Source organism: Bubalus kerabau, chromosome 13 (assembly GCF_029407905.1).
Source record: "Bubalus kerabau isolate K-KA32 ecotype Philippines breed swamp buffalo chromosome 13, PCC_UOA_SB_1v2, whole genome shotgun sequence".
Taxonomy (NCBI): domain Eukaryota; kingdom Metazoa; phylum Chordata; class Mammalia; order Artiodactyla; family Bovidae; genus Bubalus; species Bubalus kerabau.
This window is the reverse complement of record NC_073636.1, coordinates 46,568,783-46,591,343: the sequence shown is the minus strand read 5'-3', so window position 1 is coordinate 46,591,343 and position 22,561 is coordinate 46,568,783. Positions and strand designations below refer to the sequence as shown.

The window sequence follows — 22,561 nt, the reverse complement described above, 5'->3', positions numbered from 1 at the left end:
CCATCCGAAGTATTGTCTAGAATGATCTGGAATTTTTTCATTGTGTGAATTTCCCATTTTGGGTGGCTCCCCCTAGCCACAGCTCCTATGATGAGAGCTGGCAATAGTCCAGGCCTCTGGGAGGCTCCTTCATGTTTCTCAGAGTGGGCAGAGTGGTGGGGCCAATGGTTTTTAGGCTGGAAGGAGACAACTTTCCTTGCTGTCTTGTCCCAGCCATTTGACCTGGGGAGTGGCGGGCAGATGCTGTCTGTAGGGCTTGGAGGCTGGGATCTGCCAGCTGCTCACCTGGACATTCACGTCAGTCTAGATTCATCTCTAGTCACCAGCATGTTCTGTGGTTCCATAGTCTGAATTCAAAGCATCGTTCCCTCCTGAGACTCTTTTCAATTCTTGGTTAGATGGCTCATGGCTTTGTTGTCTGTCGGAGTCTCTTTCCTGGCTGACAACTCCCCGCCCTGCCCCCCCATAACCTGTCTGCAGGGTTACAGCAACTTTTCCCTGAAGCCAGCTCTCTGCCTGGAGAAAAGTGGATGAGATCTGGTCTGCAGCAGGGTCAATGCTGGCACAGCTGCACCTCTGCTGAGCTGACTCAGGGAAGCAGGCGGGGGCCTTGTTGTTGGGCCCCTTCCTCCAGGAGCCGTCAGAGCCTCTGTCCATCCCTGTCCTTGTTTGTGTAATCTCCCACATGGCCTCTGGGCTGTATTCCTGCTTGCCTCCCGACTGCTTTGATATGAAAGACAAACACCACCAAACACGGCCCAAATACCAACCAGCCCCGGGTAGAGGGGTTTTGTGCCAAACTTTGACAATTGTCCAGTCAACACGTCCATTTAGAAGGAGGGCTTTCTACGGGCACAGGTGTCCTGGTCACTCAGAAGATGGATGGAGTGTCCATTGACGACATGTCCCTGCTCTCCTGAGTGCACACGTGGCGTTGAGGAAGGCTTCCTAACCCCGAGCACAGGGGTAGGGTGCCGTCGGCTTCTGATAAGAATGGTGTTAATTTGCTTCTTGCTCGAGGACAGTCTCCTGAGACAACAGGGTGTTCAAGGCCAAGCAGAAAGGGAGCGGGACCTCTGTGGAGCAGGGCTGCCCCACAGTCCATCTCTGGGGGCAGGGCAGAGGCAAATGGCCACTGGGCACCCGCCCTCCGTCGTGTGCAGGCCCCCAGCTCCATGGATAGAGGTGCTGTGCCCCTGGGGATGCTCCCCTTTGTCTCCTCTGGCTTTTTGCATGTGGGCTTCCTCCCAGTTGCCGTGTTTTTTTCTGATGTCGGTCCTCTTTACTGTGACAACATGTCCCCAAGGAAGAGGGGGCCTGGCCCTCCCCACAAAGCCTGCCGTCTACACAGCCAGGGGCAGGCTCTGTGCTGACAAAGGTGATCTTCTCGTGAGGGAGTCGGCTTGCTCCCCTGCTCTGTTGTTTTGGGGCCCTCACCTGGGAGCCCCCTTTCTGCTGCTGGCCTTCCTGCTCTGGCCCACTCTGTGCCCTGTGTCACTCCCACCATGACAGGCCATGCGCTGCCCCATTGTTCAGGCGGATCCGTTTCCTCGACAAACCTGTAAAAGTGTTGGGAACTCAGGGAGGGCAGCCTGGAGCCTGACGGAGGGTCTCTGGCCTCCGCCTTCCTGTGATCCTCCTCCCAGCTTCACCAGCCAGACTTTGGCCGGAGAATTTCATTTTCCTGCCCCCTAGGCTCGCGTCTGCACAATGGGAACATGAGTGGGGCCCCCTCCATGGTTCTGTGAGGCTCAGATGTGCTAATATATGTAAAGTGTGTACAGCAACATGTGACATAGTCAGTGTCTGATACATATCAGCTCCTCACATCACTATGGGTCACCTGGGCATTGCCAATGTCAGTCGTGGCTGTGGAATCGTGAGCAAGTGGGGAAGCTTGGTTTACAGCCTCTGCTTAATTGATCAACACTCATGTTAACTGTATTTGAAGACACCAAACACTGAATGGGGAACATACAGGTTTAAAGACACATTTCTCTCTTCTAACTTCAATTGTGTCAAACTTCAGTAGAAATTCAGATGCTGAGGATATTATATAAATGTAGATGGTACATTGTATCCATCATGCTTAAGTGTACAAGTGTACATTGTATTGTACAATTATATTGTATATACACTATGTATACATTATATAGGTTGTGTTGTACAAATTATATTTTGTAGATACTGTATATACATTGTACAGATTATATCATATAAATTAAATTGTGTACACATTGAGTATACAGTTGTACAAATTATATCACATAAATTATATTGTGTATACATTGTATCAAAGTTATATTGTGTGTGCATTGTACAAATTGTATCATATAAATTATACTGGATATACTTTGTACAGATTGTATCATATAAGTTATATTGTGTACACATTAAGTGTACATTGTACAAAAATATATAAATTATATTTTGTATACATTGTACAGATTGTATCATATAAGCTATATTGTGTATACATTGTACCTTGTACAAATTGTATCATATAAATTATATTGTATAGACATTGTGTATACATTGTATAGATTGTATGAGTTTATTGTGTAGACACTGCGTGTACAGCTTGTATCATATAAGTTACATTGTGTACACATTGTATGTACACTGTGTCAATGCACATATGTATTGTTAGCATCTACAGAGCCTTCAGCAGCCTCACTGCAGGGGTTTTTGGAGACACGGGCCAGGGTACGTGTGTGACAGCAGCCAGGGGACCCATCACTCCTGTCTGGCATTCGGTGCTTCTACTGAGGAGATGAGGACATGGGGAAGGCCAGTGCTGGCTGGACGGGCAGGAGGGTAGAAGGCTGCTCTTTCCTCCACAAGGACCACAAGAGGGTGTCTGTGGCCATAGATCACAGATGGAGCCAAGGAGTTGAATGCAAGGAGGCTTCCTGGACAATCATGGCCTCGCCTCAGGGAGAATGGCCATGGCTAAGCACGAAACACTGAAAGGGAGGTGGGTGGGCTGCTGGGACTATGGGCCCCTGCAGACCCGGCGGTGGACACATGGCCAGGGCAGAGCTGACTGGAGCATTTGGGGGAGTGAGGCCACTGGGGCTCAGGAGGGGGGCCTCACGGGGTCCCACGGCTTTTTTGGGGTGTTCTCAGGGGAAAACACCTTGGATGGTGTTGAGCCATCTCAAAGCTGAGCGGGTGTGATTTCCACCCTCTGTAATTCAGGCCCATTTGAAATCTGAGGACCCACTCCTGCTGATCTGTCGAGGTGACGCTAGTGAATATTCTGCGGTTAGGGTGGAGGTCAGCAGGGGTGTGAAGCCAGACAACCTGTGAGGTGGCCGGGCAGCAGGGGAGGGGCTCTGTTGTGTCCCCAAGTGCAGCTGTTGAGGTTGAGATGCAGTCAGCCCTGGGTCTAAACTTGGAGCTCAGATCCAAGTGTGCGGTAAAGGGCTGACCTCTGGAGGCATTTTTATTTCCATGATGATACATGGCTCCCCCTCCCAGCAGAGAGCTGTGCCATCAGGGAGCAGAGAAGGTGTTCTGGGCACCTGACCAACGGCCAGGCTTGGCCGGGGCCATCCGCTCCCTGGGAGGACCTGCAAAGGGCTTGGTCAGCATGCCGCCTTGGTAGCTGGTTTCAAAGGCACACCCTCCCACCCTTGGGGAGAACGTGTGCTGCCTGATTTGACTGTATCTTTCAGACACTGTTAGTACCACCGCAGCCTGACATGGAAATTTAAAAAAAGAAAGAGAAACAAACAAAGAAAGGGCATCACTGAGGGTGAAAGACTTCGGAGCAAGACAAGCCCGTGGTTTCCACATGAGGGGCCGTGTTTCACCATCTCCCCTCCCCTTCCCGCCAGATCCTCGTAACTTTCAGTCACTTTCTTCTCCATCACGTGACTGCTGCTATTCCGTTTCCACAGAGCAGAAGCACTGAGAGACAAGACTTTCTGGTGGAATTTAATGCTGTTGTGAATCCCAGAATCCCAGTCTTCTCATGCCAGGGGTGAGGAATAAGACCACACAGACACAGGTCTTATGATATTTACCTTTTTCTCTTTTAACAATGATGTTCCAGCTAATGAGCATTTATATTCTGTTGTGGTCTTGTTATTGCGTCCACACGTCTTGTGAACCTAGAGGAAATCTGAGCTTCAGGCCTGTCCCCCACCTCCCCCTGGTCTCTGCAGGCACCTCATCAGTGGTGTTTGCACAGTGTCCACTCACAAAGGCCTGCAGTGGGCAGTGGAGAATTTAACAAAGCTGTGTTCTCGTCACTCTGGCAAAGAGACCTGAAGTCAGATCTTGTGAAATTGAAGGGAGGGACCAGCCTGGTTCTTAGACACCCCTCATGTTGAGGAGGTGGTGGAAATCCAACATGTCCATGATTTTAATCTTCATTGATAATGTTATTCTTCAGAACTGCTTCAGACTCAAGGCCAAAACCAGCCTAAATGACTCTTTCCCGCTGGACAGGGGTGCTCAGCCTGGAGGGACAGATGCCTCACTTGTCCAAGGAGGGTGGTATCTGGGCACCGAGGGCAGGGGTCCCTGGGGGCGGATCCCTGGGGTCTGAGCTGAGGGGTTTCTGGGGGACTGAGTTGCTCAGAGTTGTCCTCAGGATGGGTAGAGCCTCTGACCCACTGAGCCAGCCCCGCTGAGATCTGCTCTGGGCTGAGGCTGAACAACCCAGGGCAGGTCCTGACCCGCCTGTGTGGCATCAGCACTGCGGACGCCTGGTCCTGGGCTTCCTGCAGTCAGAAGTCCCACACTGCTGACTGATCATACTGGCGGGCCTGGCGAGCGAACTATCGAACAAGACCCCAGGTGTCCTGTGCACCGAGCCTGCCCCAGGGCAGAGAGTGCCAAATCCTGAGCTGTATACCCCAGGGTCAGAGGCCAGGTCTCTCCATGGTGAACGCTGCCCCCCCGCCACCTGCCCCGGACTCGGGCAGGGGCCTTACAGACCTTCCTGGGGGTGTGCACAGCAGGGCCAGGGGCATTACTCCTGACATAGGTGCTGGCAGTGCGGTTACACGGGTGACAGGTTGTGACCCTGGTGACCAGGACCGGCGTGAGTGGAAAGGACGCATTGCAGACAGCATAGACGCCTGGGCAGAGGAGGCAGTGGAGCTGTGTCTACAGGGACCCTGGAGTCTCTGAATCTAGACCACGTCCAAGGTGGGCTCTGGACTTAATAAGGCCCCAGAGGTTGCCTGGTGCTGAAAGGGGAGCAGGCGACGCGCTCCAGGACAGCCCGGGGTGATGGATGGGCCGCAGCCTCCTGCTGCTCCATACCCTCCATACCCGTCATCCGGGCGGGTGTTAGCTGACTGTCAGGGAAGAATTATTTAGTGGTGGCAGCTTTCACTGATGTGCTGCATTCTGGGGTCAAACAACTGTTACAAAGCAGCAGTGCCGCCCGGTTCCTGCGTCTCGAGAGCGCAGGGTTGACAACGTGAAAGGAAAGGCGTCATGGCGGGCTCACCGACATCCTTCAGCCCTCGTTCAGGTGTGTGTGTGGGTGTGTGTGCACAGCAGAAATGGAGGAAGGGCTCTGCTCACTAAATAACGTCGGGCAGAGGAGGGAGGCCTTCATGGGCAGCCCAGGTCACCCGGCTTGAGAGGGGCTGGGGGGCTGCCTTGGAAGGTATTGGGGGATCAGAGCTACAGGCGAGGTGGAGACACCGGGCTGAGGAGAGGGGGAGAGACAGGTGGGGGGCGTCAGGAAGGGATGGCAGGGCCACCACGCTCCAGGCCAGGACTCGTGTCAACACCAAACACTCGCCTCTGTCCGCACTGTGTGTCATCTGAGGCTGTGTGGGAGGTGAGACATGGGGAGATAATGGGCCAACCCCTCCAATTTGCTCCTAGAATGTGCAGCAAACATTTGAAAATTAATGAAGGAATTGGGGGCAGAGGTAGCAGGAGAAACAGCTGCCCCCGGGGTTCCCCATTCAGCAGTTTCTGTCCATCATGTGGCTGAATTGTGGGGACCAGACTGATACCTGCTGGGCCTGTCCATGCTCTATGCTTGCCAGAGTCAGAGAACTGCTCATTGGACGGATGAGAGGATGGACAGATGGACAAATGGGTAGAGCGATGGACGGACGGTCGGACGCTGGCTCCTGGCTGTGATCTGAGATGAGGGCTCCGTCCAGCACCCCTCCAGCACCCTGAGTCCACCCCTAGTGGACACATGACCTCCTCAGGCAAACAGTGGATTCTACGTGAGGTGCCGTGACATGAGAATGCCCTGGTCTGAGCAGAGATTTACAAGTGCCGAGCTCTGACTAGGGACCCCGTGCAGACTGAGGGCTTTTAACTGAAAAACCTTCTCCCCCACTGATGAGGAAGTGGATGAGGGGGACTTCTTGTGTCAGCTCAGAGGGGACAATGCTCATAGATGAGCAGAAGGAGGAGGAGGCAGGAGAATAGGTCCCAACACCAGGACGGTGCGCAGGACGCCTCCCCTGTGCAGGGCTGAGCTCCGTGAGGTGCTCGCGTGTTGTGGGCAACAAGCCCTCGAGGCAGTGAGGGGTGGGTCCCCCTTGAGCTCCTCACCCACCCAGCCCTCTGTTCTGGCAGAACTCCAGCCCCAGAGTCAGAGACACAGCCCAGACCCGCGCCAAACACGCCAACTACACAGAACATGCCGATGGGCACCAAACAAACCAGTGGGCACTGAACACGCTGACCTGCATTGAACACACCAATGGACACTGAACACGCCGACAGGCACTGAACACCCAACGGGCTCTGAATACCCGACGGGCCCTGAACACGCCAATGGGCACCGAACATACCAATGATGGGCACCGAGGGGCCGTCCTGCTGTGCTGCCCTCTCGGGGGCAGGGAGCCCTCCCCCCACTGCCCTGTCCCGTGTGGCCAGCATCACTATTGCCAAAACAGCTGGCTGCCCAGCTCTCCATCACCTTTGCCCAGTCCCCAGGCATTCCTTCCCTTCCCACATTTGCTTTCAGGCTCTCTGTCCCCAAATCCGAGCTTGGCTTCTGCACCAAGGCAGTAGGGGCAGCATCTGCTTGTCTGGGAGGCATAGGAGCCCCCCACACATGGGGATGGAGCAGGGGGACTGCCTGCTGCCCCCACCCTACTCCGCCCCCTGGCAGCCACCCGAGGGCTCTCACCTGGGGCAGGAGGTGACTTCTACTCCTGCTGGGGACTTGGCCAGGCAGCCGAATGTCGAAGAGGGCCTGCAGGGCGGCCTGGGCGGCCTGGCCCTTGGCCAGCTTCTTGCTGCGTCCCGAGCCCTCGAACGTCCTCCCGTCCACGCTGACTGCCATGACGAAGCTCTGGGCGCGCCGCTTCTCAGGCTCCGAGAGGCACACGTAGCGCAGGCCGGAGCGCAGCTCATTCAACAGCACCACAGGGTTCCCGGTGCCTGGGGCCGTGGGTCCCCCCAGGCCCAGGTCCAGTGGGTGTCCCAGGAGCCGGCCCCGCCGGCAGGCCGTGGACAGGCACTCAGGGGCAGGGGGGCGGCGGCTCCCCGGGAAGCCCTCGCTGGGAGCTGCAGGCTCGAACCGCTGGAACAGGGCGTCGGGGAAGTCAGCCTGGTCGGAGGTGAAGTCAGGGGCCATGCCACCGGGGGCTGGGGGTGCCTGGCCAGCGTTGGGGAGCTGCACGAAGGAGCGGAGGGCCAGCTCTGCTGCCCGCATCTTGGCTTTCTTCTTGGTGGGCCCGGTACCCTCGAAGGTGAGCCCGTTGACGTCCACGGCCACGGCAAAGATGGGCGCGTGCACCGGGCCGGTCTGCGACACCATACGGAACTGCAGGCCTGGCCGCAGCTCGTGCAGCTGCACCAGTGCATTCTTGGGTGCTACAGACCATGAAAGCCGCCGCCACAGCAGCCTCAGGGGACACAGGTGCCCACCATTGCCCTCCTCCAGCGGCCGCTTCCTCTTCAGGCCGGGTGCGCCCCCTCGGGCCCTGTCCCCGGCTGGCGGTGGCCTGGCCTCCAGGTTGCTCACATTGCGGTTCTCCTTGACATCGGCACTGCTGGTACCTGGAGGGGAGACAGACCGTGTGACCCAGGGCTGTGGGGACTGCGGGCCCTGCTGCTGACGACCCCTCTCAGCACCTGGGCCAAGAGGCGGGAATAACCTGCAGTTTCCCAAACTGGAGGTAAAGACGGAGAGAGTAACAGCTCAGCCCCTGGAACCCACAGCAGAGTGCCCAGAAACTCTCTGGGAGCTCTCCATGTTCTTACTGATCTCCCAGATGTGGGATGGGGAAGGCAGCGTGTGTGATCAAAGTGGCTGGTGTGGTGGCCGCCTTCTGAGTCTCTCAGGAGAAGGTTTATCTTGGAGGAACCACCCGGCAGGCCCAGCTTGTCCTCCTCCTGGCCTGAGATTGCGTCCACACCCTCTGGTATTCATCCCAGGTCTGTCAGCCTCAAAGTTTAAAGTGAGTCGGGCAGATCCAAGCGTGGAGGAAGATCCCACCCATGTTGATCGGTAATTCATAAAAGCTGATAGAAGTGCAGCCTCCCAGGCTATCCTGATACATGCTCTGGGGGTGATGCCACTCATGGTTTCTGCAGACAGGCAGATTACCTCCTCCCAACACGGCCTCCCAAGTAGTCTGCATGAAGTCAGGGAAGCTGCAGGGCAGGGCAGTGGTCATTCTGTGGCTCTGGGTCAAAAAGGTGAGAGGTCAAAGTCCCCCACAACCATAGTGAGTGTGTGTGACCTTGAGCAGCCCCTCCACCTGCCTCAACTCCATTTTCTTAAGATGGAAACTGAGTTTGGCAGCTCTTGCCTCAGGGGTTACTGTTAGGTTGAGCTAGGGAACATGTGTAAAGGACAAGACCCCTGACACAGAGCAGAGTCAGATGCAGTTCTGAAAACAGCAGGAAAGGGGAGGCAGACACTTGTAGGCCTGTCCAGGCCAACTCCCCTGCTTATTTCAGGAGCTGGGGTTCCCGATGAATGTCCTGGAAATTCCAGGACCCCCAGAAAAGAGGGCTGGAATGCTCCTGCCCCCAGAGAGCCTGGCTCTGTGCCAGTTCTGAGACCAGGCCTGGGGACCCCCACAATGAACCCCTAGACACACCCGTTGCTCCTTGGTCACCCACCCAAGAGCCTCAGTGACCATCAGCGGGCTGCCTGCTCCCACAAGCACATGCCTGACTCTGGCTGAAAAGGTAGTCAGTTATCCCCTGTAAGATAACACTGAAATGCAAGACGTGTTCTTGTTCTGTGGACCATCTCACCCTCCATGCTTTCCTGCCTCAAGCAAGAGGGGTGCCCTGCCCAACACACGCACCCAACTCTCCCTCTCCTCACAGCCATCTGCTCTGGTCTCCTTGGCGTGTGCGCTGTCCAGATCTGCAACTCCCCTGCCCCCCCTCCCCCTGGGTGTCTCTCCAGTTTCACAAGCCAAATGCAGTTTCAACAGTAGGCATCCGTCCAACTTTTTCTTTGTTAAATAACTGGACATACTGTTCAAAGAGGCTGTGTTCACTTTCCTTTCTCTTTTTGGTTTGGAGGGAAAAGCAAAGAAAAGAGAGGAGGGGTGGTCAGGAGAACTAGTATCTTTTCTTGCAATGCCTGGAGTTCTCAGTCACATGGTCACTGCCTGGATTTCCTACCACTGTGTGGGGATAGGATCCCAGTTGTGGGGCTGGGACCCCGGCTCTGGGGAAGGAGCTGCTTACTGAGGTTGTCCTCATCCTCTGCGTGCGTGGCCCCAGGGTTCAGGCGTTTGAAGGGAGCGATGAAGGCTGACAACATGCTCACTTTGTCTGGAAAGAAAAGAACAGGAAATGCACTTTTGACACCAAGTTAAAAAAAATTTTTTTTTTTTAATTTATTTGGCTGCACCGGGTCTTAGTTGCAGCATGTGGGACCTAATTCCCTGACCAGGGATCGAACCTGTGGCCCACTGCTTTGGGACTACAGGCAGAGTCTTAGCCACCTGACCACCGGGGAACTCCCGACACCAAGTTTTAGAAAAACTCAGTGCTTTCACATGTCCTCATTACTGGGGATTTGGACATGGGAAGTTGAAAGTTCATTTTGGTTTTAGCCTCTTCATTTTGGTTTAGTTTTTTATTGAATTTCTGACAGCATTTTATCAAATTCCCCTCTCCATTCAATATTAAACTTTATGATCTCCATCTTTCTTATTTTCTTATTTTTGGTGTCTCCATGTCCCTCAAAACCAGAAGTCTCCACCTGCACACCAAGGTTAGTTCACAAAGAGGAGCGAGGCAAACTGAGACCTGTCTCAGATAAATGAGCTTTCTGCAAACAGAGCCACGACCCTCCTCCCCAGAGGCGGAGACCTCGCTCTGTGGACTGAAAGCACCTGAAAAAAAAGGACTTCTCAAAACTGTGACAAATACTCGATGTGTGTTTGAGCAGAAGATGACGGGACAGGACGAGGGAGCAGGGTTGAGGGCGTGGAGGGTCCCTTGAAGTGGGAGTGGTCCTTGAGTGGCAAGAGGAGCCCGGGAGCCCCCGCCTGCAACCCTAGGGGTGGTCCTGGCTGCAGACTCCCCTGGGGGCAGCACAGAGAGCAACTCGAACCCAGGACGAGGTGGTGCTTGGGACCAACGGGCTCAGCTATTCCTTCTAAACAGAGACCAAGGGCTGAAATAAGAGAATACCGAGGAAGGGACCAAAAGGAAGACTCCCTATTTCAGAACCCTGACCCCAACCACAAGTGAGTCCACAGGAGAACTCAGCCCTGATGCCCCCAGAGCTCCTCTGCTAAGACCCTCAGGGCTGCAGTGTTCCTGACTTTCCACATGACCTTAGGAAACCAAGTGTTCTTAGGAAACCACGGATGGAAGCATGCCGCTGCCCATCCCGTGTGTCAGAGGTCACCACAAGGTCACCACTGCCCTCCCCGCTGGCGGGGGGCCCAGGGCCCCCGTCAGGGGTACTTTCTGCATCCTCCATGCCTGGCGCTGCCTTGTGTCTGCTCTGTGCTCAGACAAGAGCCCTGCTCCGGGCACAGCTCTGCGATCTTCTGCGGAAACCTCAGCTGTGCCGCCGACTCCAGACCCAGGCCTGGAGCATGCTCTTTCTCTTTCTGTTCTGAGCCTGTTTTCTCTTTAGCCAGGCTTTCCAGAGGCCAGGGGAGTTCACGCTGAAATTCATTCAGGAGCCTGTTAACAGCTGTTGTTTCCAGCAGGGACAGGCAACAATATAATGCTCACTCAGAGAACAATAAATAACTCAAATATGGGAGGTTGCTCCCTCTTCATTCAGCCGAACAAGAGGAATCAGCCAGGGAAGGCCCCACTCCCACCCTTGTGGCTGTGCCGATTTATTGTGTGGGAATGAAATCTCTTCTTGAGTTATAATTTCATTAAAGGAGCCCAGTAATATTCCAGAACGAGTGTGAAGCTCAAATGATTTAGTCTGGAGCATTTTGAAATGAAATTAAAATTTTCTAATAAACAGGGCTCCCAGCCAGACACCCACAAAACACACCAAGCCGTTTCAGAGCTCACCTTAGACAAACTGTGAAATACTTAGAGATGGTTTTCCATCCATCAGAGTCCTCCATTTCTAGGGTGGCCAGAGTTGTCAAATAAAAATTCAAGACATCTAGTGAAGACTGAGTTTTGGATACATGGAAGATATTTTTCTGTGTACATCTCTATAATATTGTGTGGGGCATACACACACTACAAAAATTATTACTTATCTGAAATGCAAATTTAAGGCAAAAGACTTGAATAAACATTTCTACAAGGAAAATGCACAAATGGCCAATAAGCACATGAACAGATATTCAACATCATCAGGGAAACGGAAATCAGAACTAGGGTGAGACAGCCTCTCACACATGTTAGGCTGGCTGCTATTAAAAAAACCAAGAAAATAATACATGTGGGTGAGGATGTGTAGAAATCAGAACACAGTGCATGGCTGGTGGGAGTGTAAAACAGTGCAGCCCCTGGGAAGTGCATATTTCCACTCAGGTGTCGATCCAGAAGAACCAACAGGGGGATTCAAAGAGTTACAGCACGCCCATGTTCAAAGCAGTGTGACGTACAACAGCCAAATGGGGAGGCAACCCAAGTGTCCACAGGTAGACGGACGGATGTGGTCTGTACACACAAGGGAACATTATTCATCCCTGAAACAGAAGAGGATTCTGACGCAGGCTACAGCACGGTGAACCTTGGGGACATGGTGCTAACCAAGGAAGCCAGCCACCAAGGGACAAATGCAGGGTGACCACGTCTGTGAGGCCCCTGCTGCTGCTAAGTCACTTCAGTCGTGTCCGACTCTGTGCGACCCCATAGACGGCAGCCCACCAGGCTCCCCCGTCCCTGGGATTCTCCAGGCAAGAATACTGGAGTGGGTTGCCATTTCCTTCTCCAATGCATGAAAGTGAAAAGAGAAAGTGAAGTTGCTCAGTCGTGTCCGACTCTTAGCGACCCCATGGACTGCAGCCCACCAGGCTCCTCTGTCCATGGGATTTTCCAGGCAAGAGTACTGGAGTGGGGTGCCATTGCCTTTTCCTGTGAGGCCCCTGCTGCTGCTGCTAAGTCACTTCAGTAGAGACGTATAAATCACCGAGACAGGTGGGAGGATGGTCCCCAGGGGCTGGAGGAGGGAAACGGGGCTGGTCAGTGAGTGAAGACAGAGCCCAGCCTGAGGAAATGAGGAAGCTGGATGTGGAGGTGGTGGTGGCTGTATAACATAGAGACATACTTAACATCACTGAGCTACATGCTGGAGCACAGGTAATATTGCACCTTTTATATTTTGTATGTTTTACTACAATTAAAAAAATAAAAAGCAATTCAGGTTTAACTGCACATCCTGTGGATTTTTTGGTAACCCTAGCCCTTCATTGGTTGATCCACTTCTCTGGGGTGGTGGGTTTGGATTTCAGGTCAGCTGAAACCAGGCAGACAAGCCAGGCAGAAAGCCTCAGAGATGCTGAGTCAGCTCACCAGACTCTGGATACTGCCACCTGCTGGGATGCTTCAGGAGGGAGAAGTAGTTACCCTGACAGCACGTGTACTCTCGGTGGGAAACAGCAACGCCTAGGAAGGACACATAGGGTCTTCTCTTTTTATCACAGTGCACAGCTTGTGGGATCTTAGTTCCCCAACCAGGGATCAAAGTGCTGTGAAAGCACAGAGTCCTAACCACTGGATGCTAGGGAATTCCCTCAGACCGAGTCTTTAGAAGGTCTTTAGGGAAAAGGGTGAGGAACTGCATTTTCTATGTAGAAAAATTCCAAGGCAAATTATTTGCTGTTGGTGCCTTCTTCGTGGCTGTTTCCTGGACACAGGCCTGTCAAGGCATCTACTTCTGCAGGTTCCAGGCGAGCAGAGCCCCAGTGCCCAGCTGCTTCTGTCTCTGTGTTTCTCACAGTCATTTGAAAATCTGGCTTCATGCAGGTCACAGACTGATGGAAAATAGAGGCCCTGCTTTTGTTACTCTCAGTTCTGGATGGTTTGGGTCTGCTGAGAGCAGCTGGTTAACAGGCCTCTCTCTGGAGAGTCAGAGGAAGGAGGGGGCCTTTCTCCTGGGAAAGCAGCTGAATGGGCTGGGCATCCCTGCCTGCGGACGGGTCTGTGGCTCTCAGCTCAGGCCTGGCGTCCCTGTGAACCAGCCGGATGTTGTTCTGTGTGAGAGGCCCCTGTGAGGACAGCATGCAGGCCAGCCTCCAGTCAGGAATGATTTGGGGGGATGTTCAGGTCATTAGTATAATGGCATTTTCAATGAGCTACTTGGAATGAATGATCCAGGACTTTCATATTATAAACCTTGTTACTCAGTACAAACAACTGCAAAATAAATGGCTTTGGCCCACGTTGAAGTGATTTCGTGTGTTTTTGGAGCACGTGTGGGGCAGAAGCCACTTCCTGGAAATGCTCGAGATCACATTGATTGAGAATATTGATAATGAAGAAGAAATACAATTTGGTGATGACATAAAGATAGAAAAATGGAACAAAGTGGATGGTTCAAGAAATGGAATCATACTTGTGTGATCAACTGACCTTCAACAAAGGTCTCAGAGTCTCATGTTGGGGTGAAAGAAAGTCTTTTTAATAAGAAGTGCTGAAAAACTATACATCGTCTTGGAAAAAAGTGAATTCTGAGCTCTATCTTGTATCATAATGAAAATGGTCACAAGATCAATGAAATATATATTCCTTCAAGAATGCATTCATTCATTCATATATATTCGTTCAAGATGAAACATGAGCCAGAGCATTTGCAGAAATGTGATTCGAGGCAGCTCTCATTGGGAAGCATCCCAAGGGCCTGGTAACATAAGGATGTGAACATGGACTGTTTTAAATTCATATTGTGGCTGTGATCAACAATAACAAGTATTGAGGATTAAGATACATTAGGACACAGATGAATCTCTAGAACATCATGTTGTGCAAAAATCCAGGTGTAAAAAACAAGGTTCCTTGCGATCCCAGAAAAGGCACAGCCCCCCTTGGCAACGGGTCATGCAGAGGTCACACACCGGTCACACTAGGGCCAGGGAGGCTGGCTGGGAGGGCGGGGTCTTTCCGGGAGGATGAAACCTCCCACGTGTAGTCAGAGACATGTGTTACATGGGTGTGCATTTGCCCCTGGACTGTGACACGCACTTTGTGCATTTCTCTGTGTGCAAATTATATCTCAATTATTTAAAAATAATAAAAGATACAAAATGTGACTGGACAAGAAACTAAATGACAAGAAGTGAGCATCAGAGCACGATTTACTCCAGGAAGGAGAAACCCAAGGTGACAGATATTAAAGTGAACTGTATGTGCAGTCAGGCCTCCTAGTCAGGGCCTGGGGTTTTCGCTTTGTCTTTTGCTTACTTTGTAGATTTGGAAGCTCAAATTCATTTAAAGGGCTTTAAGAAGACAAGGCCAAAGACAAGGCCCTTTGGGGCTGTCCTCGGACACATGAACCCAGAGGGAGAACGAGCCCATGTGAGCGGATGGTTAGGAGCATCAGGCCCTGTCAATGCCCTGCAGCCGTGGAGCCTCAGTTTACCCATGAGGACTGAGGAGTCGTGCAAAGGTCCAAGGGTTCGGACCGTGCTGTTGTGAACTCCGTGTTTGCTTTCACAGACTGTTTCGTTTATCAACAGTTTATGAAACAATTTTTACCAATTAAGATGAAAATTTAGGAAAAACCCTTTGGGGCAGGAGTCCATGTCAGTTACTTGGAAAATCTACCCATGTGAAATAACTGTTTGCTGAAACAAACATGTTACTTTGTGTTTTTTCTTAAAACCATAATTGCTAAAATGCCTGCGGATTTGATCTTTTCCTCTGCCTCCTGAGAAGCACTAAATAGTTCACAGGTTATTTTTAAAAATGATATCAGTTCGGCACTTGGTCCTGCCCTATTTCAGCCATTTGGAGTGAGGTTTTGTGCTCTGTCCTTGGCGTCCGTGGGCCACACGCGGCCACGTCCGCACAGCTCGGTGACAGCTGGAAGCGTCAGAGCGTGGTCAGCACCTTCGGGCTACAAACCCAGCTCTTTCTGTGCTCTCTCCTTGTGTTTCCTCTTCCCCAGACGTGCTCTGACAGACGGCCCCCGGGCCTGACCCACTTTCCTTCCTGCCGTGGCTGCTCCCCCAGCACAGGTGTGTCGCGAACTGACGCTTCTATCCAAACAGAGATGAGGACAAGCCTGGGCAGGCAGGCTGCCCGGGAAGCCAGAGAACAATTAACCTCCGTGCAGGCAGTAGGGGGGAGGCAAGACACTCTCTCGCTGATTTTCAGAAACATGAATTTTAAGGGACTGTGTTCAAGCTGCCATCTCTGACCTGGGAGTTCAGGCAGAGAAAGATTGTGGGCCTGTGACATGAGAGGGTCTGCTTCTCACCAGCCAGGCTCAGCTGGTAATGCCCAGCAGATAAGAACATGAATTTGGTCTTGAAACTGGCAGCCAGCCTGTCTGTTCCTCACTCACTGTATCGGCTGAACCGTGTCCTCCCCAAATTCATGTAAGTCCTGACCTCCAGGACTCAGAATGTGACCACTTTGGGAGATGGGCCTGTAAGATGTGATGAAGGTACAGTGAGGCCGCGAGGGTGGGTTGTGATCCCCTGTGACCGGGACGAGGAGATGAGGACAGACGCTCATGGAGGAACGACTGCGTGAGGACACAGGGAGAAGGCGGTGTCCACGTGCCCCAGGCAGAGGCCTTGGGAGGATGGGCCTGCCCACACCTGACCTCCAGCCACTGGGGCACACGACTATATTCACTCAGCAGAGCTTTATCAAACGCAAGTTAGCTGCTCCCAGAATCAATACTTTCACACACTGATGCCAAGAAGGAACAGTGTGAGGAGCCTGTCCTGTCCAGGGGGCCCAAGGAGGTGGGGGGAACCGCATCTCACTGGAGGTGGCCTGACCACTAATGATACCCCTACCCCTTTAGGGTCAGCCCCAGAGCCATGTGTTCTTGTGCTGAAAGGTGAGTCTGGGCTGGGTCAGAGGGGTAGAGGCCAGGCTGGCTGAGGGTCCCTGTGCAGAGGCTCTGGGCGGTTCTGGAACTTGGCATCTAGGTTGGGTGGACCCCCCCTACTGTGGGCCTGGAGCCTTGGTTCTGAACTGGGGGCCCAGGGGGCCCGAGGGCAGCAAACATAAAGTTCTGGATGGTGAGTCGGGGGAAGGAAAAGAGGGGGAAGGGGAGAGGGGGTAGGGGGAGAAGGAGGGCAGGAGAGAAAGAGCTCATCCAAGACACTCTGAGGCCCGGACACGGGTCCCCAGTGTCCCCGCACTCGCTTGCCCCCCACATGTCATCAGGTCCAACTATACCTGGATTATTTTGGGAAGTGGGGGAGGGGTGCCTGAAACCACACCAGCTCCCCCCAGATCTTGCTCTGCACTTCACATGAACAGTGGGCTCAAAGGACTGACATGTGACTGACGGGGACTCTGCAAGAAAGTGCATCTAAATAAGAAAAAGAAATCCTCATCTAAAGGAGTGTGGTCACACTGTACTCAGACCTGTGCAGAGTCTAAGGTGGGTGTTCACACTGCCTTCAGGCCTGTGCAGAGTCTGAGATGTGTGTTCATGCTGCCTTCAGGCCTGTGCGGCTTCTAAGGTGTGTGTTCACACTGTGCTCAGGCCTGTGTGGAGTCTAAGATGTGTGTTCACACTGCCCTCAGGCCAGTGCAGAGTCTGAGGTGTGTGTTCACACTGCGCTCAGTCCTGTGTAGAGTCTAAGGTATGTGTTCACACTGCCCCCAGGCCTGTGTGGAGTCTGAGGTGTGTGTTCACACTGCCCCCAGGCCTGTGTGGAGTCTAAGGTGTGTGTTCACACTGCCCCCAGGCCTGTGTGGAGTCTAAGGTGTGTGTTCACACTGCCCCCAGGCCGGTGTGGAGTCTGAGGCGTGTGTTCACACTGCACTCAGGCCTGTGTGGAGTCTGAGGCGTGTGTTCACACTGCACTCAGGCCTGTGTGGAGTCTAAGGCGTGTGTTCACACTGCCCCCAGGCCTGTGTGGAGTCTAAGGTGTGTGTTCACACTGCCCCCAGGCCTGTGTGGAGTCTGAGGTGTGTGTTCACACTGCCCCCAGGCCTGTGTGGAGTCTGAGGTGTGTGTTCACACTGCCCCCAGGCCTGTGTGGAGTCTAAGGTGTGTGTTCACACTGCCCTCAGGCCTGTGTGGAGTCTAAGGTGTGTGTTCACACTGCCCCCAGGCCTGTGTGGAGTCTAAGGTGTGTGTTCACACTGCCCTCAGGCCTGTGTGGAGTCTGAGGTGTGTGTTCACACTGCCCCCAGGCCTGTGTGGAGTCTAAGGTGTGTGTTCACACTGCACTCAGGCCTGTGTGGAGTCTAAGGTGTGTGTTCACACTGCCCTCAGGCCTGTGTGGAGTCTGAGGTGTGTGTTCACACTGCCCCAGTCCTGTGAGGAGTCTGAGGTGTGTATTCATACTGCCTCAGGCCTGTGTGGAGTCTGAGGTGTGTATTCACACTGTGCTCAGGCCTGTGCAGAGTCTAAGGTGTGTGTTCACAGTGCGCTCAGGCCTGTGAGGAGTCTGAGGTGTGTGTTCACACCGCCCCCAGGCCTGTGAGGAGTCTGAGGTGTGTGTTCACAGTGCGCTCAGGCCTGTGAGGAGTCTGAGGTGTGTGTTCACACCGCCCCCAGGCCTGTGAGGAGTCTGAGGTGTGTATTCACACCGCCCCCAGGCCTGTGAGGAGTCTGAGGTGTGTGTTCACACCACCCCCAGTCCTGTGTGGAGTCTGAGGTGTGTGTTCACACCGCCCCCAGGCCTGTGTGGAGTCCGCGTTGTCCTCCTGACGCTCTGTTGTAATCAGCACACAGGCCGGTGTCTCCATCACTCTGGTGATGGAGGAGGCAAAGGTCGTCCAGCGAGATTACCACGTCTGTGGTGTGTCACAGCTCAGCACCACCCAGGTTTGGAGGCAGGTCTGAACACAGGAATAGGAGACACGAGCGGAAAAGGGGGCGAGTGCTGGGACAGGTGGGCTGTGAGCACACACCTCTGGGCGCTCTCAGGCAGGGTCTGGATGGGGTGGCCCCGGCACTGACAAGGCCTGGGGGCCTGGGCTGCCTGATGGGCTGCTCCTGGCTCCTTTGGAGCATGAGGCCATTTACAGAACGACACACTGCTTGTGAAATATTAGTTTCTTATTACTTCTAGTGAGCAGCAGACTGGGTGGAAAGCAGTGTGGTAGATGGATTTTCTATAAGATGGGCCACGTGTGTGTTCTCTATTAGATGCCATGAAAATCAATCTGCAACCTGGTTCAGGCTGGTAAAATTAGATCTAAAACTATTTAATTCTGTTTCAAGAGTGTCTTCCCATCTGATGCCTGGCCTGCGGACACACAGTGATAAAACACCTTGAGTTATTGGCGGCTGCATGCTCGTCTATCTGGGGAGACACACCTGGTGTTACAACGGCCAGAGACCGGGACACACTGCGAGTCCCCCATCCCTGTGAGGCTCATTTTAATGCTCTTATTTTGCATTCGGCTCAGTTTGGTAATAAGATGTGGCAAATGGATGTTTTCAATTTGCCTGAGGACCTGTTTCTGTGTGTTTGGAGTCAAGCCCCACGATACAGAGTAACCGTTTGGGGCGGGGTCTTGGGAGCTGGAGCGACACTCAAACACAGGGATGGGGCGTGGGTTCAAACCACTGCTTTTTCAGTCGGAAGCTTCTCTCTTTGGGGGCTCTTGTAAGAAATGCAGAATCGAGGGTTTCCATGGTTGCCTCATCAGGCACTAGCCTTGCGGACAAACACCTCTCGTGGCTCCTGCTGGCAGGAGAGTCCATGTTACTCTGAGCTGAGACCCAGGCCCTCCCAGGGCTCCGCGTGTCACCCGCAGAGTGTCAGCAGTGCTGGCCTCAGGCCTGCACCCTCCTCCTCGGCTCCTTGGCTCCTGTGGAGCTCCCGTCCCAGTGGTGCTGGTTGGAGACAAGCGAGGGGCAGTGCCACAGCCCCAGCTGCCTGTGTGCCTGGGGTCTGGTTGCCCTTGGGGCTCAGAGAGGACTGGGCACCATGCCCCTTCTGGAGCTCGGAGGCCGAGGGCACCCCAGATGAGGTGCCTTCCTGCTGACTGGCTCCTGCTTCTGTACCTTCCTTATGACAAGCTCCTACATTGCATTTAATCAAAATGTAAGCATATTGTTTCAACATGAGGACGAACAGGAGGCAAACCCTTTCTTTGAACGAAGCAAGTTCAAGGACACCCCTGGATCATGGCTGTGTGGACACTGTAGCTCATGGTCACCGTGTCTGGGATCTGAGAGTTTGCGTGCCAGGCGCCTGACCAAGGAGCTTCCTTGGGGCCAGCCAGCTCCTGGGGACACGTCTCTGAGTGTGTGGGCCCTTCTTCTGTGACGCGCTCAGGAGTGATGATGGGCTGTGTGTCTGGTCCCCAGGCAGCAAGCTGACAGCCTGCCCTTGAGTCTCGAGATGACCAATAATGCCACAAAGACAGAGCCACCCCCTGCCCCCATGGGCTGTCACCGCATTGCTGGCATGCATCACAGTGGCAAGGACAGAGCCAGGCCAGGGCACTGGGACACACGGCTCCACTCTGGTCGCCCGTGCGCCTGGTGAAAACATGTCACCTCAGGACTCAGTGATCCGCTCTCTAGCTGCCACAGTGTGGGCCTCGGGGGCAGCATCGAGAGCTGTGAGCCGCCCAGGACCTGGAGTCTGCCTCACTTGCCGAGATAGACTTGGCTGATTCAGGAAAATCCATGGACCTAAAGGATGCTGACCAGACCCCCAGAGGCTAAGTGATGGACAGTGGTTCTGAAATCCCCAAATCTGAGCTGGAAAGAAATATATTAGGACCATCTCTTTCATCCCCAAGGAAGCAGTAGCTTAAGCCCTGGAGCAGATCCTTTCTACTGGTTCTTCTCATTAAAATTGTTCAAAAACTTGTAACTTGCTGAACCCTACCTCTCTTTTTGCCCGCATTAAGCTAAATCTCAGGTGGAAGCTTCCTACATACAAGTCCTGGCATTAAAGCTGAGTGGGGCTGCAGAGCCCCTGACCTGCCTCCTCCGTCTCCGGGGAGCCCTCCTACCTGCTCCCGGCAGGTCCTCAGAGATCCTGGGTATAGCACCAGTTGATTGAGGACAGCCCCCCACCTCCTCCCCGGCCCAGGGCCTGTAACAGGCTTGATGCTGCTTATTTGGGTGTTACTGGTATCGACTATGTCTCAAGAAGAAAGAGTAAAACATCAATTTTCTGTATCACCTCAACTAACACTCAGGGCAGTCGTTAGTTGCTAGTATTGCCTCCTTCTCATCAATAAGAAAACCGAGGCATGGAAGGATTATATGATTTGCTCACACTCAGGCTCTGACTCACGGCTTCTGCAGAGCAACCATGTCCGCCGAACCCTCAGCCCACAGACCCTGTGAATTGTGAGTTCTGGGGAAATGCAAGGGCTGTTCCCAGGGCTGTGAAAGTGCCTGCATACAATAAATGTCACCTGTATGCTCAACAGAATCATTTCTGCAGCAACAGCTATTGTTTTTCTGCTTTGTCAGAAACACAACATTGTAAATCCACTATGCATCAATAAAAAAGTCATGGCCAAATCATGGGGACCAGGTTACTAGGGTGGGACCCTGGGTGGAGAAAAGATGGGTTCAGTACCACCTGGGACTTGCCTTCAGAAAAGCAGAAGAGCAGAGTCTGTTGCTTCATTGCTGCTAGTGCCATTTCTCTACGTAAATTCTCTAAAACTTCTGTTTAGAACAACTTTTTCCTGGAACTGACTTGGAAACACGACAGAAGTAGAGACTCCAGCAGGGCTGACGCCTTTGTTTCTACTTTGTCCTGGTTGAGTCACCGGGAATTTTGAGGAGGGCTCTTGTTTCTGAGAAATTGTCAAGGACTCCATGCAGATGTTTGGAGTGAAGGCAACAATTGAGTTGCAGATGCCCGGTCGAGCGCCCTTCTCTCAGCGAGCCCAGTGCCTCCCGCGAGCTGGGATACTGGGCCGGGGGGAGGCCCTCCGTGGGGGTCAGGCCTAGGGCAGCCCTCGGGTCTTCAAGCAAAGTTGCAAAACATCCTCAAGAGCTGGGCTTGTCCGCTGCTGCCTGGACCACGCAAATGTGTTGAGAAGGGAGATGGGAAACATTCGCTGGAAGGAGAGTTTGCTGAACAAAGGAATGTAAAATATCTGTGTGCAAATCTAAGCCAACTTGAGTTTAGCTCTGTGGGTTTGGGACTCTGATCCTGCTTCAAAATTGCTCTTTTCTCTTTAGAGCTATTATATCTATAAATTCAAAACTATCCAAAACAGCAGAACGTACTTCTTCTGAGCCCATGCACAAAGACCGCAGAAGGCCTGCTACCCGAGTCAATGTGGGGAGACCTGATGGTAGTGACCTGTGCACGCATCCTGGAAGGGTCTGGAGGCTCTGGTGTGGGGCAGTGTTGGTGTGCCCAGCTCCAGCTCTGGGCAGGTCCACTGGTCCCCAGGAGATGTGGGAGTAGCTCTGGGTCCCACTGTGGAGCCATGCCCCACCTCAACCCCTGGGAGCCGGTCACCCTCTGTGGCCCCATTTTCTCCCCTTGCTACAGAAGAAGCAGCTTCCCACGAGTTATCATGAGCATCACCATGGCAACCCCATCCAGGTGTAGGCCTCTTGGGGACACTGATAGTCCCTTTCCCCCACCCACGCCTGTCCTGGTTCTCCCCACTTGGGACCCACCCACAGACAGCAGGGACCAGAGCCTACAGGAGGGCGGCTGGGCCCTGGGGCCAAGGACTCTGGGCCTGGATGGGAGGATGAGTGGATGGTAGGTGGGCAGAATTATGGATGGAAGGGCCCATACGTGGAGAGTATGGGGATGAGAGATGGGCAGACACTTCACCTCGTCAGAGCTGGAGAGTACAGTTGGGAATATGGAGACACCGACCGAGAATGAAAGCACTTTTTTTGTGCGTGAGGCTGCTGTGTCACAAAATAATAGTTTGGTTTGGTTTTCCTTAACCATTTCATCAAATTGGTTTTGTGTAAATAAGCTGCTTCATCAATTGAGTGGATTAGCTGTTTATTAAAATTAAAAATAGTGATTCAGTTTCTGGAAAGGATAAAACTAGACTA

At 53.2% G+C, this 22,561-nt stretch overlaps 1 protein-coding gene across 1 annotated transcript in view; it reads right to left on the bottom strand.

Moving 5' to 3' along the window:
* The window catches only part of ADARB2 (adenosine deaminase RNA specific B2 (inactive)), a 236,013-nt gene that overhangs the window by 55,387 nt on the left and 158,065 nt on the right, over positions 1-22,561 (bottom strand). The window contains exons 2-3 of the mRNA XM_055544168.1: positions 9,661-9,747; positions 7,133-8,007 (exon numbers count right to left, since the gene is read on the bottom strand). Of these exons, the coding sequence (XP_055400143.1) occupies positions 7,133-8,007; positions 9,661-9,747 (962 nt within the window). The remainder of the gene's footprint in view (positions 1-7,132; positions 8,008-9,660; positions 9,748-22,561) is intronic.